At 45.9% G+C, this 13,487-nt stretch overlaps 1 protein-coding gene across 1 annotated transcript in view; it reads left to right on the top strand.

Annotated features, from left to right (window-relative positions):
- The first annotated feature begins 3,356 nt into the window (after window positions 1-3,356).
- LOC104165379 (SET-binding protein-like) overlaps window positions 3,357-13,487 on the top strand; it is an 89,675-nt gene continuing 79,544 nt past the window's right edge. The window contains exon 1 of the mRNA XM_009704987.1: window positions 3,357-4,018. Coding sequence (XP_009703289.1) covers window positions 3,527-4,018 — 492 coding nt within the window. The 5' untranslated portion in view covers window positions 3,357-3,526. The remainder of the gene's footprint in view (window positions 4,019-13,487) is intronic.

Genomic DNA, 13,487 nt, shown 5'->3' with positions numbered 1-13,487 from the left:
CTTAAAATAGAGCTAGAGTTCTCCTGGAAAATCCTCTTCCTCCCTAAATTTCAAAATCTGCACACTGCCAGCTAAGGCAGAAGAGCTGCTGGAGGAAAAGTGTTCATCACTGTCCCTTCAGTGCTTCTGCTCACGGGCAGAATGGAGAGGGGAGATGGGGAGGTTTCCAAAAGAGGTTACACATTCAGAAACCTGAAGTGAGGTTTCTTAATTACTCAAAGTGCAGGTAGTCTGCCCAAACAAGAAAGACGAGAGTATAATGTCCCTGCACCCAAGTCATTTAACTATTAACCCTGGAGGAGAGTAAGGGGATACCTAAAACAATGACCCAGTTAATTCTGCGTGGCATTTGAGCGCTGGGTTATTTGTTGCTACCTGTGAGTCTGGTGATATCATCATCTGCAGGCTCTCAGCAGAACAGGAGGCCAATATTTTTAAGTGGGATTTTAAGGTGGATTTGGCATGAACTCACCTGACATTGGTGTAATGCAATGACTTTATTCATCTGTTGCTTGTTTCTGCTGTCCTGGAGGGACATGGCCAAGCAGGGATGAGTACTTGGGCAACATGACCCAGAGCTTGGACCCAAAACACACAACCAGACTTTGGAGCAGAAACCTGGCTTTTCATTCACCCTCCATAAAACATTACCCAATGACTCGAAACCTGAAAGACCCTTTCCAGCTCAGAGCCATGAGTTTTATTTCACCTCCCTTTCAACATAGGGTCCCAAGTGCATTGGTTCATTACGCCAGTGGCTGTGGTCTCCTTCCTTGCACCCTTGGTGGCTGTGGACTCATCCTGCTACCCTGCCTGCTGAGCTAGATGCTGTCTACCAGAAGCCTTCTCTTTTTTACCAGCAGTGAGAGAGGTTAAAAGCTTGTGGGCGGAGGCCAACACAGAGCGCCCATTGTACATGCGTGCATACCAGAGCAGTAACTCCGTGGAATGCTGCACTGCCGAGCTTTTACCACCTTGTGTTTGTGTTGCAGCCCAAGAGCGTGTGTACATTGCGTCCCTCTCCAAGGAGATTAACAATACAAAATAGCAGATAAATAGGATGGCCTTTTTTTTTTTTTTTTTTTTTTTTTTTTTTTTTTTTTTGATTGGACCGGTTGGAAGAGGAAAGTAACCCTGACTCCCATCACCTCCATAGGCACAAAGGAGAGGCAAGGTGCAAGGTTGGTCAATTAGGTGGAGCAGCTCCTTGCAACTGGGTGGCTTTAATGTACTAATTGTGTTCGTAATTAGCAACTACCACATGGTAAACACTTGGGTTCGAAACTATGTAAGGGCATTATCTAACCCACCCTAGGTTTGAATGAGGTAAGCATGATCGTTGTTTCACAGGTGATGAAATGGAGGCACTTACTGACCGCAGGGTGAGTCAAGGCCGACGTGCAGGAGACCTTTGGTCTGTTAGTTCTTCGAGATCACCTTAAATGAGACTGGTGACAGCAGCTCTGGGAAATGAGTCCCTTCCCTATTGCCAGAAGGTGTGCAACTTAAGTATTAGTGTTTTTATGGTATACTTCTATCTACTGTGAGCTACAGAAACCATCTCTAAGGCCAGATGGTAGTTCAGGCTCCATGATAGTTCTTCCTTTGTTTTTTTTTTTTTTTTTCCCTTCCCCTGCTTGGGCTGTCAGCTTGTTCTATTTATGGGAAGTTTATTTGAATTTGTGTCTGCTGGGACCTGGGTGGAGGTCACCCAATGATTTCATGGAGCTCTAGGATGCTTAGGACTTTCCATTAGTAGCCATATGTGCCAGGGTCAGATAAATGACCCATGGCCGTACTCCAGCAGAAATGTGGATATATAGCTAATGAAAGGTGCTTGTTATTACTTCTTTTTGAATTTTAAACTCGCACAAGGTATTTTTTTTTAAACAATAAGCCAGTGGTACAAGGACATGTCATTTTTCTTGGTGAGCTGTTCTTTGAAGTAGTCTACACTGATAATGCTGTTATGATTTGGTGATAAGTAGCAAGATCATTTTTGTTTCTCCTTTACAGTTTATTGCTGCTGAGAATGACCTGGGAAATCCCTGGCTCTGCTCAGATCTTGCTTGTAGTTGTTCAAGGGGTGGGCTTCGGTGATGCAACAGAGCTAATCTAGCAGGCAACTACTGCTGAAGGAGCAGGTCTGCACCCCCAGCACCTCCTCCTGGCTGTGACTTCTTGTTTCCTTCTCGGTATGCCAGAAGTGATACTCCTCTAACCCACCAGGGAGCTGTTTCTGCTAAAATAGCAGAAAATGTCTTTGTTTCTCTCTGAGATACTCTTCTGCTAATTTTGTAGCCTAAACTGGCTTGCTATGATGGGCGGTGGGGGGTGGCTGTATGGAGGATTGTAGGGAGAGTGTATGAAAGCACCTTAACACCTCTAAAAACACCCTACGTGTATTTTTTTAAGCAAATATTTGGTATTTCGCTTAGCCTTTCTATGTCATTGGGTGATACATCTTTTGCCTCAGTTGAACATTCACAGCTTCTCCCATTAACTTTGGCCGAGATTTTGTAAGGTACCGAATATGAGTGCTTCCATCTCAAAGGGTTCAATCTGCAGTGTTTTAAAGAAAACCCGCATTTGAAAAGATGAGAGCACAGTCTTTGCTTCAGTTGACCCAAGCCTTTGCCACAGAGAAGTGATACCCAAGGCCACGAGGAACTCTGGAAAACATTGAGTTTAGCTTTCCTCCATCATCCTCGATACTGGAGCCCCTGATATGCCCTGCAAGAGACCCAGGTGGATCCTCTTGCACTTCCAGCATCCCAGGGCACATCTTGGGCTCCAGAATGTCTGTGCCTGGCCCCGTGTGTAATGAATAATTCATCCAAAGCAGAGCTCCCCCCCAGGATAGCTGACAGCCGAGGGCATCTCTCTCTCACCTGGGAAGTGGGGAAATAGGGAGTTTGAAACTCTTCTGCCTGATTCATAGGGCAACGCCATGTTTTCTGTGCTCTGATCACTGGGTTATTGTTTAACCTGTTAAAAGAGCGTCTGCCTCTTTTTTTTTCCTTTCCCCTCCCCCCCCCCCAAAAAAAAAAAACAACCCTGTGACAGTGAGCACTTTGAAGTAACGAGGAGGTTCATGGGTGTAGAAGGCTGGTTGCCCCCTCATTTACTTCCCAAGTCCAAAGTTGAAAGCATTTGCATTTATACACCGTTTTTGTTTTGTTTTTTATATATATCCGTATCAGCCCTCAGAAATTGGTTCCCATTTTGTGTCATAGAAGACCCTTGAGATGCTGCAGGGGAAGCCCAAGCGTGCCCTGTTTCAGTCATCTCCATACTCACATTCGATACCTGTGCACATGCTAACTTCCTTTTTTTCCTTCTCCTTTCTTTTGACAGTGGCAGATTTGTTCTCTTCTGAGCTCCTTGCAGCCTTTGGGCAATTGGGACGTTGAATTCAGCAAACAGTTACCATTCATTCCCTGGGATCGTACCTACCCTTGCTCTCCTCATCCCCTCCCGTGCTCCCCTTCCCTCTGATAAAACTCCAGGGCGTTGCAGTATTACTATGGAGCCCAGGGAGACTTTGGGCAGCTCTCGGCAAAGGGGGGGTGAGGCAGACTTTCTGCCAGCCTCCGTCACCTCCGCAAAACCTCCGTCTGCCTCTGGCTGCACGGGGGAGACGATGCTGCCTGCGACGGGCTCGGGGAAAGGGATCTCAGTAAGCGGCGAGAGGCTGGAGCCTGAGGAAGAGGATGAGCTGGGTTCTGGGAGAGACGTGGATTCCACTTCCAACGCGGACAGCGAGAAATGGGTGGCGGGAGATGGCCTGGAGGAGCAGGAATTTTCTATCAAGGAAGCTAACTTCACGGAGGGGAGTTTAAAACTAAAGATCCAGACCACCAAGAGAGCTAAGAAGCCCCCAAAGAACTTGGAGAACTATATTTGCCCTCCTGAGATCAAAATCACCATCAAGCAGTCTGGGGAGCAGAAGCTTTCTAGAGCTGGGAAAAATAGCAAAGCAGCTAAAGAGGAGGACAGATCACACTCCAAAAAGAAGGTAAATCCTATTCTTTCCCATATTTCCCCTTTCTCCTGAAAGCAGAGGGAGAGGGTAGGGTTAAACGTGCTCAAACAGTTTGTGTCCAAGGCACAACCTTTGCAAGGTTTGTAAAGCCCCACTTGGTTTCGGAGGACTAATACGGAGCGTGTATCATCCTGCGCTGCCGCGTACGCTGCGGGGATGATCTTGAACTATCTTTCAGATGAACCAATTTGGAAGGGATCAGAAGTTCAGCTGGGCCTCTTCTATTTTTCTGCGTAATTGAGATTTAAGATTAATCATTACATGAGTGATAAATGAAGAAGCCCACTTCTAAACTGCTTTGTGCCTGAGTGCTAATACTTGAGCCTTTTGGCAGTTAAAGCTTTCAACTGCATTTTTAAAATACAGGTATGTGCACGGCAATCAATTCCTGTACACCAGTAGAAGGGCTCCATTATTCTTCATTACAGCATTGTGCTAGCAACACTATAGTTATGCTTCAGAATATACTTCCATTATAAGTCTCATTTTCTTCCAGATGCATATCATTTTCTTGAAATATCCTTCTGGAGAGAAGTTTTTAGTACTTTGAGTTTGGGTTAAAATGGATATTTTTTTTATTTTTCACTTTTAGTCAAGGAGAGGAAGAGGGAAGGGAAAAGAAAGAACATGCTTTCTTTGTATGAGCTGGTTTCAGGAGCACCGTTTTGTTTTGCTGTTGGCTTGATTTTTCAGTAATGTCCCCTACTCTTAGTCTTTAAAACAAATTTTGTTCAATTGTTTTGAGCAACACTGATGGGGGAAGGGACACCTGGTAACTGCTCATGTTATTTTCAGTGTAGTGGTGGTTTCTGTCCTAGGTATTAGACAAAGGAGCTTTGGGCGGGTTGAGGCTTTATTACAGGACAAATACTTCACCTCTGCCTCTTTAGTAACACATGGGCATCATGATGAGTTCAGATAGGAAACTAGATTTAATGAAAGACTCATGAGTATCTCCAAAACCTAGACAAATTCATCTGAGATGTGGGCATCTGCTGATTAGAGCTCAGGGCATAACTTGGCTTTCCTGCTCACGCAGTTTGGATCCCTCGCTGTGCGGAAGGTACCCATTTCTCCCATACCTTATGTACTTGATGGATGTTCAAGGGGCTGTATGAAACCTTGAGGAGGCTAATTACCAATGGCTCTCCCTGGAGACAACCTTCTTGGCAGACTGACTTAGACCAAAATTCAGATAACGCTAAATCACTTTTTGAACCGTCAACATTTCCCTTTGACTCAAGGCAGAGCCCAGGGAGGTTAACATTGCTCACTCTGAGAGTACTTCTCTTAGAAGCTGAACTTGGAAAAAAACCCCAAACAACTAAAATCAAGGGGATTTTTTTCTTAGAGTTCTGCTAAATAGCATACTCCATGTGCATGAAAAAAATAGCTCTCTTTAGTACAGCAGAAGTTTGGCCCTATAATACACTGAGAAGAGATTTTTCTCACCTGTTGAGAAGGATGGGCTATCTTCTTAGCACCGAGCAATGTCTTATTTCCACTTCCCTTTCCTCCCTGAATACTTGCAGAGGTCTCAGGGGAACTAGCAGTTGTGTGAGACCATGCTCGGTGTCACAAACAATCCCTCCATGGCTGTGCAGGGAGGAAAAAAGACTTGCAAACCACTTCTTACTCTGCATGGACCATGGAGAATATGACTGCTTAGAAATTGGAGCTTTTCTTTCTATTTATCACCCATTTAGAGGGTATGGAAGATATCGTTCCTTCATGTGACCATCCAAAAAGGTTACATACATAAAGCTAACTATAAGGAAACTATGTGTAAAAAAACCCAACCCCAACAAAAAAAAGCACCTTGTAGTGTGCTTATGCTTGGGGTGAGACTTTAATTGCAGAAGGATAAGGATTCTGGAAGAAGCGGATCATGACCCGAAAGTGGCTGCATCCAGCTTGCGCTTGTGCTGTGAGGTCTGAGCTGGCTGTTGCTGTGTTCATACCCCATGAGCAGGCTGGAAGTGCTTTGGGACAGCACTGGCTTAATCTGGCCATTAAAAGAAAAGAAAAGAAAACAAAACAAACTCCCAAAACCCAGCAGGTGGATGCTCTGAGCAGATGGGGAAAGGGCTGCTGCACCAACGCATCCATTAGCATAACACCCAACGGCTGCTGCGTGGCAGCTGCTGAGCTGGGGACGTGGCAGAGAAGTTCCCAGCAGGGATCTGGAAGACTCCAGTGCTGTGATCTCAAGGGATTTGATGCCTGGAGACCTCCAGTCTGCATCAGCAAGATGGTAAATAACCTACATCCCTGCAACCGAAGGGGTTTCACACATCACCACCTCTTAGCTCATGGGTGGCAGGATCAGGCCTTGGCTGTGAATATCTCGTATCAAGGGGTGATGAAGGGTTCCAGTGCTGGCAGCACGATTGCTTTCGTGGTCGATGCATACATCTCATGGCAGTTACAGAGATTTTTTGGGGGAATGTAGTTAGGAGGAAACAAGAAGTTGAAACTCGAATGGAGCTGAAGCTGTCTGGTCCATCTGTGAGTTTCTCTGGGAGAGAGGACCATGCAGGTACCTTCTGCGTGTACTTGCAGAACCATTGAAAGCTGTGGTAGTGGTTAAAAAAAAAAGTGATTGTCAAATTTAAATGATTCTGGCAGTTTTGATATTTCAGAGTTAGGCTGTTTGATTGCCTGTTGCTTTAGTCAGCACAAACTTCAGAAAAGCAGCTACCAGCAGCAGCAGGAGGGAACACCACATTTAAAGCAGTGGGGCAGATCTTCAGCTGGCATCACTCCACTGTCCTCTGTGGATTTTTACTAGGAGAGTTTGGCCTGATGGACACATTTCCCTCGCACATGGGAGCGTCATCATTATTTAAGTTTACCATCTCATTTATGGATGCAGGACGTAAATACAGGCCCCACAGTCCTGTATATAAGGATGGAGAGCTGAGCATAACCTGAGCTGCAAGTGCCATGCTTGTGTCTCTGATGAGTAGGAGCAGTTGTCCTGCACCTCATGGAGTAGCACCTGAATTTATCTTTCCTCCTGAGAAGGAGCAAACTCTATCAGGACTTGAAAAATCACTTAAGTTTGTTGCATAATAATTTCAGCCGCATCTCCAGTAGTCCCCAGTGCTTTGAAATACCACTAAAGCATTCTTGCAGGAGTTTCAATACACACAGCACAGAGGGCAAGTAATGAAAACATGGAAGCAATTTAAATAACAGCATGTGGGTACACAAAGGACTGGTAATGCCAGCAATGTAAAAAAGGGCTGTGAACTGGGGATATAGCATTTATTCAGTGGCCACTTAGGGAGGAAGAAGATATGCCTGTTCCTAAGCTTTCCACTGCTCTGCTAATTAGGCAATAGGGGCTAGTGCCTGATTTCTAAAACTGTGATCCAGGGAGTGGCGGTGATTAGAAGGGGGCTCTGTGGAGAGCCACGCTGCTCATGTACCGAGACCTGGGGTTTTTTGCCTTTGATTCCAGCTGCTACACTATATTAAAAGACGTAAACATACATTAAATACTTTCCTCACGTTGCTTTTCCGTGTGAGCAATTGCCCTGGGGATGTTATGTGATCATGAATGGGAGGGGAGGGAATCCAGGAGAGGATCTTACTGGGTGTGGTTGCTGATGCCCAGGAGTTGGGAGGGAGGCAGGTGGTGAGAGCATCAGCGTTGGGAACCTCTGTTCTGACGGCTTGAATGCTTGGCTGCAACCCAACATCTTTTGGGGTTTCTTTTAAGTCATGACCACGCCAAGTTTCACATCAGCTTCCCTTTCTTGAAAATAAGAGTGAAGGTAGTTTCCTAACCCCTTTCCTGAGGCTGCTCAGAAAGTGAATTGTAGCTTGGGCTGTCCGTGCAGCTGCTTGTGCAACTGGAAAGCGCACAAACATTCTGTAAGCGTTTATTCTTATTTCAACCCTTCGGTGCCTGGGGATGGAGCGGGCTGAACCTTTGCCATTTCTAAACCTGCAAATGGCTCCATTTCATTTAGTCTGATTGGGCAGAGTGGGAAGAAAAAAGCCATGAGCCCAAAGGATGTCCTGCTGGCATGTTGGCAAGCCCTGCAGCTGCTGCTCTCCCTCCTGCAACAGAGTTGCTCGGGTCCAGCGTCCTCAGCATCACTAAAGGCACCTTTTCCTTCAGATAAGGAAACGTGCTGTCAGTCTGGAAGGGCAGTGAAAGTGTGGCACCAAATGCAACAAAGCAATCCATCAGCATTCCTTGCCTGTCGTGTAACATTTAACAAGCCCCAGATGAACAGTATTTTCCTGGTTTTGTTTTATTTCTTTTTTTTTTCCCTCTGCCTGCATTTGCTGCTCTGTCTATTTTCTTTTGTCTGCAAACACTTCGTTTTCCACCCTCTTCTTTCTTTAAGCATAGCCTGACAAAGTTTTGTTGGAGCTTCCATCATGTGCATAATGTCCTGCTCCAGGGGATGTAAACTCATTTTTTTGGTAATTATTATTACACTGGGGTTTTTTGAGAGCTTGGGATGGGTGAATGCATTTTATTACTGAGAGATAAGCGGCAGCAAGTCAGTTGGAAGTAAAGCTTCCTTGTGTGCAGTCAGAGGAAACTGTATCCTTGGATTTTCTTGCAACACTTTTTTTTCCTTTGAGTTCCTGTAGGTATTTGCCATTTCCCTGCAGGAAGCGGTTCTAGGACTTTTTCCCTTGAAATTCAACTCATTGTCTTCCTTTCCTCTGCCCCCCACACACAACTTTCTCCTGCAGTTTGCCTTTCCTTGAGGACTCTTTCATTCACATCCCTTCCCCTTTGCACCCCTCCTTCTTCCAGAAGATCATGAACACTTTCCCCTCCCTCCTTCCCCCTTCTTTGCATCTCTGACTGCGCATTGCACTTTCCCTCCAGGTTCTCATGTGCATCCGCAGCTCTTGTCGGATTACCCCTGTGCCGGACTTCTCTCCCCCGTGATCTGTGTGCATGAGCATCCAATTGCTCATAGTGCGTGCTTATTCCTCTTTGCTAAGGGCATCCCCTTGTGAGATGTCCTCTGAGTCAGCTCTTCCCGTTGTGATCCCAAACGTGGCTCAGGGAGCTGATGTAAGTTTTTACTCCCTGTGCTGCGTGTGGCTTAGGAAGGAGGAGAAGGCACTTGCGCATTTTTGGTGGTACCTGCTTGAAGTGACAAGCTTTGGTTTACACCTTCTTTTTTTTTTTTTTTTTTTCCAGAGAATGGAGACCCCATAGCCTGTTCAGCCTGGATCTCTTTCTATGCTGGTTTGGTCCTTGCTTTTGCTTAGCAAAGCCTTGAGGCTGCTCTAAATGATGCTGGTGGCAAGTATCTGAAGCTCACACCAGCAGTGTAGACTTCAGTCTTTGCCCAGGTTATGGAGTAGTGGTAGAGCCCCAGAAGTGCCAGCACAGTGGGGAAGTCTTCTTCTGGTTGCATTTAAGGTGAAACTGGTTTTTCAGCAGCTGAGAGACCAATTCAGAGCTCCTCTAACAGGCACAAGGCTGTTGGCATTTTTACAGCCTTTCTATACAAACGTGCAAAGCTACACAAGCTCAGTTCTTTGATATTCATCCCAGATTTCTTTTTGGCTGGCTTTTCTTTCTGCTGTATTATTGAAGGCACAAATGAAACATCTGCAGTTTGGTGCCCTCCCACAACAACTACCTCGGGTTCGCCCCAAAATGGAATGAATTTCTTTGTAAAAAACTTCAGAGCTTAAGAAACCAGTTTTCCTATGAGCTGAGAACCTCTCAGGCCCAGGTTCATCTTGGTCCTTGAAGGCACCTGAGGTGCCCACATTGAGAGCTGAATCCTCTTGGGCCCCATATAGTCACCTGGAGGAGGCTGATCCCTCCTGAAGGTGGTTCAATCCTCCCTGTGAAGAGCAGGAAGGGTTGGATCCTGGCTCTTACCCTCCTTCTCCTTCTCCAAAGCCTGCTGGAGCAGTGTCCGCCTTGCATCGTGTCATAGATGTCTTGTCACAGGAGTAACGCAGAGGTTCTTTTCCAGCTGGGTGCTCTGCCTGAGTCAGCTGATGCCCATCGCTCTCTGTCTGTCTGCTCCCAAAGAATTGTGACTTTTTTTTTTTTGCATGTAGTCAAGTATTTCTTAAAGAACCAAATGTCTGGCAGTGAAGGGGTGGGCTGGGGAAATCTAAACAGGCTTTTACTGCTTAATGCAGAGTGCTAAATGAGGAAGACTCACTGTATTTGATTAGCTGCCATATGACCAGGGCTTGTGGAGGCTGTCTGTGAGGAGAACAGGTTTTGTTTTGCAGCAGTCACTCCCACGGCTGAGTTTCGGTGGCCCTCTGTGACATTTCCTTGTTTGCTTGTGCTGTGCCTCTCTTTTCAAACCATGACAAAATGTCCACAGTATTGGTTTTAAGGTGGAGGTGACGCTGCAGGGAAGCAACTGGGACCAGTGCAGGGAAGCTAGGGGTCCAGCTGGAGGTCCCGCAGTCCCCACCACTGAACTATGGGACGGGATGGGTGCTGCTCCCAACAGCTTCGTAAAGGCTTGGCCAAGTCAGTGCAGGCTGGTTGTGTTTTGAAAGCACTGTGGCCTCCAGGCTAACAGAGACGTGCTGGAGACACGACACACTGGCATCTGCACCCAGAGCTGCCAACCTCTGTAGTGGGTGTGTCCTCATTTGCAGAGATTTTGGGAAGCACAGGGGTGTCAGTCCTTCAGGCACACGCTCACGTTCCTCCAGCATCAACTTTTGCATGCAGCATTCCCTCTCCTCTCCTTCCAGACATGCCTGACCACAGATATTTTCTGATTCACCTCTAGCTTTTTCATCTTCAATCCCTTTTTCACACACACACGCACACCCAGCTGGCCCTCTCAGGTCAGGTCTAATTCTTCACATGCTTCATTCCCAGATGTGTTTCTCGCTGCCCACATTCCCCTTCATAGTCAATGGGAATGCATGATGGACTCGTCTTCAGTTCACTTGAATGGAAAAAGGGGCTTCACCTAGTGCCCTCAGCTTGTGTTTTTTTACTTTTTCTAAGAGCACTGAAACGTGTGAAAGTTGTTTCTGACCGCTCTCCTCTTATGTGGCTTTTCCGGTGTCTTATGATGAGTGAGCTTGCTGGCCAAGCCCTCTTTGGGAGCCCTACAGGGGTCAGCCCTTCTTCTGGCCAGCAAGCAAGTTGAACAAAATTTTAACTATCGTATCTCAAAGATTTCTGTTCTTACATTGAATTTGATCAAAAGTGGCCAAAACATTCCAAAAACGTTGAGGAGAAGATCACGCAGGCAGGCAAGGAATTTGTGTGTGCATTCACATACACACAAACACAAACACAGTGTGATCACGTTAGACTTGTTTCCTTAGGAAACTAGTCTAAAAATATCCAGAGTAAACATGCATTGTTTTGTTTTTTAATGCTGAGACTTTTCCAACCGTTGAACCTTAAAATTATTCTGTTTGAAATGTGACCCTTGAGGACAAGTCCAGTTAGCTGTGTTTTCATAAGTGCGTTATTTTCCATTTCTCGTCATGACCTCTAATGTGAATTAGACCGGTGGCTCTTGGCTCCTTCATTTCAGGACATGAAGTGTTCTTTCTACATCGTGATTATATTTGGACTCCGAGCTGCAGGCAGTTGCTATCAGGAGAGGGATTCTCAAGCCATGGTGCATGTTCCAGTAGCAGGACACTGCTTCCAAGTAGGTTCGTCGACCTGGAAAAAACTCTACCTCTCCAGGGTGGTATCGAGCAAAGCACCTTGTTATTATCTTCTTTTCATGCTACAACTTGTGGGCTAGCAGTGAAAGGGACAGCGGAAGGGCTAAGGTGTCTCACTACAGAAATGAGGTTGTGTATTTGAGATGTGGTTTGAACTGCGGTCACTGTGGAAGATGGCATTGCTGAAGATGAGAACATGGTCATTCAAGGTGGTCAGTCAACTGCAGCTGTGTTTGCAGAACTAAGTGTGTCTCTACCAGACTTGTTTTAAGATGGTGCCTCATGTTGCTGTTGTACATCAATGTCTGCTGTTGGCAGGTCCTGTATGAAGGCATCAGGAGAGCCTGTCCTCCTGCAAGAAGTTCATAAGCACTGTAGAAATAAAAGGAGGAGAAATGAAAACATCTTGTCTTTTAGTACAGTATGTGAAATAGAGTACTGAGATCAAGTGACTCACTCAAGGAACCTGTTGCAGACCAGGGTAACACTGGGGCCTTTTTCATGGACCTGTGGTTGCTTAACCATGACACAACTGAGTTTCCCAGATGGTGGCCTAATCTTCAAGCATTGGGTATACAGCCCCTCTGGGAGCCAGTCCTCTTCTACTTGTCATTGAAACTGGTGAATTTGTTTCAAAATTCTTAACTCTTTACATCTTCACTGCTAGCTTAAAAGTAAAATTTATCTCAAAGAAGAGTTAGGGCTTCATGCAGAAATGAGGGGAGTGGATTTTTGGGGCTAGCATGCAATCAGTTGACCTAAGTGTCCTTAATAGTCCCTTCTGGTCTGTAAACCTTAACATGTGGTAAGAGTCAAAGGAGCAATGTTTACTGGAGGACTCATTATCTTCTCATCAGTTTCTCATGGCTCTCTCTCACCTGGGTGGCAAGGTTTGTAGGCAGAGATGGTATCTTTTATTGACATCGGTGTTACAAGAACTCTACCACTATAAACCTGGGTGGTTCATTGAGGAATTTCAGCACTTTGCAGCATCCTAGCTTAGCGTGAGCCACTCTCCATTTGCACGGCTGAAAGATGAGAATCAGCCCTGAGGGGATTTACGGGTAATTTTGCCTTGCCCAATGCTCTGGGGAGGAATGCAGTGGCACAAGCAAATGAGCCAGAGGCCATGGCCCCATTCTCCTTGCTGATGGCTCTGTCTGAGGAGGAGAGGGCTGAGCAGTGGACGCTCAGATGTGTCACCACCCATCACGCCCTTGCGTCACCGTGAGGCAATGTTGCTGGTTCCTCACCTGGTGCTTCTGTGAAAAGGCACTTCTGTAACACGCTTGGCAAGCGTTTCCCAGGAGGATAAGTAGGAAATAGTTTCCTCATACCTTCGAGGTAGAACCTAAACTGTAATTTCTAAATGGACTTTTTTTCAGTAGTCTCCCCTGCGCCCCAGTATATGCTAAAAATTGGCTTGGGTAGCTTCAACTAGATTTTACCTGCTGTATTCCCAGGTGAGTAATTTGATGAAAGCTCACCCTTAAGACTAAGAAAAATAGACCTGAAGCAGGTATTTTTCTACTGAGGAGCAGCAGCACTAACAGGGGCTTGATTAACCCTCATTTCTGCCTCCCACCAAAGTCTTTTCAGCTGCAGGGACAATCCCTACATCAGTATCCTGCCTGATCTGTATTAGCAGGGAGCTTGAAGGCACTTGTTTTGTTGCATCTTCTACTGGGAACTGATGGTACTGGATTGATGATATATTTTACTTCTTATACCCCATGTATGTGTAGGTTAGATGGGGATAATTAATTTGTCTTGCCTG

The sequence above is a fragment of the Cariama cristata genome, unplaced genomic scaffold, assembly GCF_000690535.1.
Source record: "Cariama cristata isolate BGI_N322 unplaced genomic scaffold, ASM69053v1 scaffold30837, whole genome shotgun sequence".
Taxonomy (NCBI): domain Eukaryota; kingdom Metazoa; phylum Chordata; class Aves; order Cariamiformes; family Cariamidae; genus Cariama; species Cariama cristata.
This window is presented reverse-complemented; position numbering and strand designations above follow the sequence as displayed.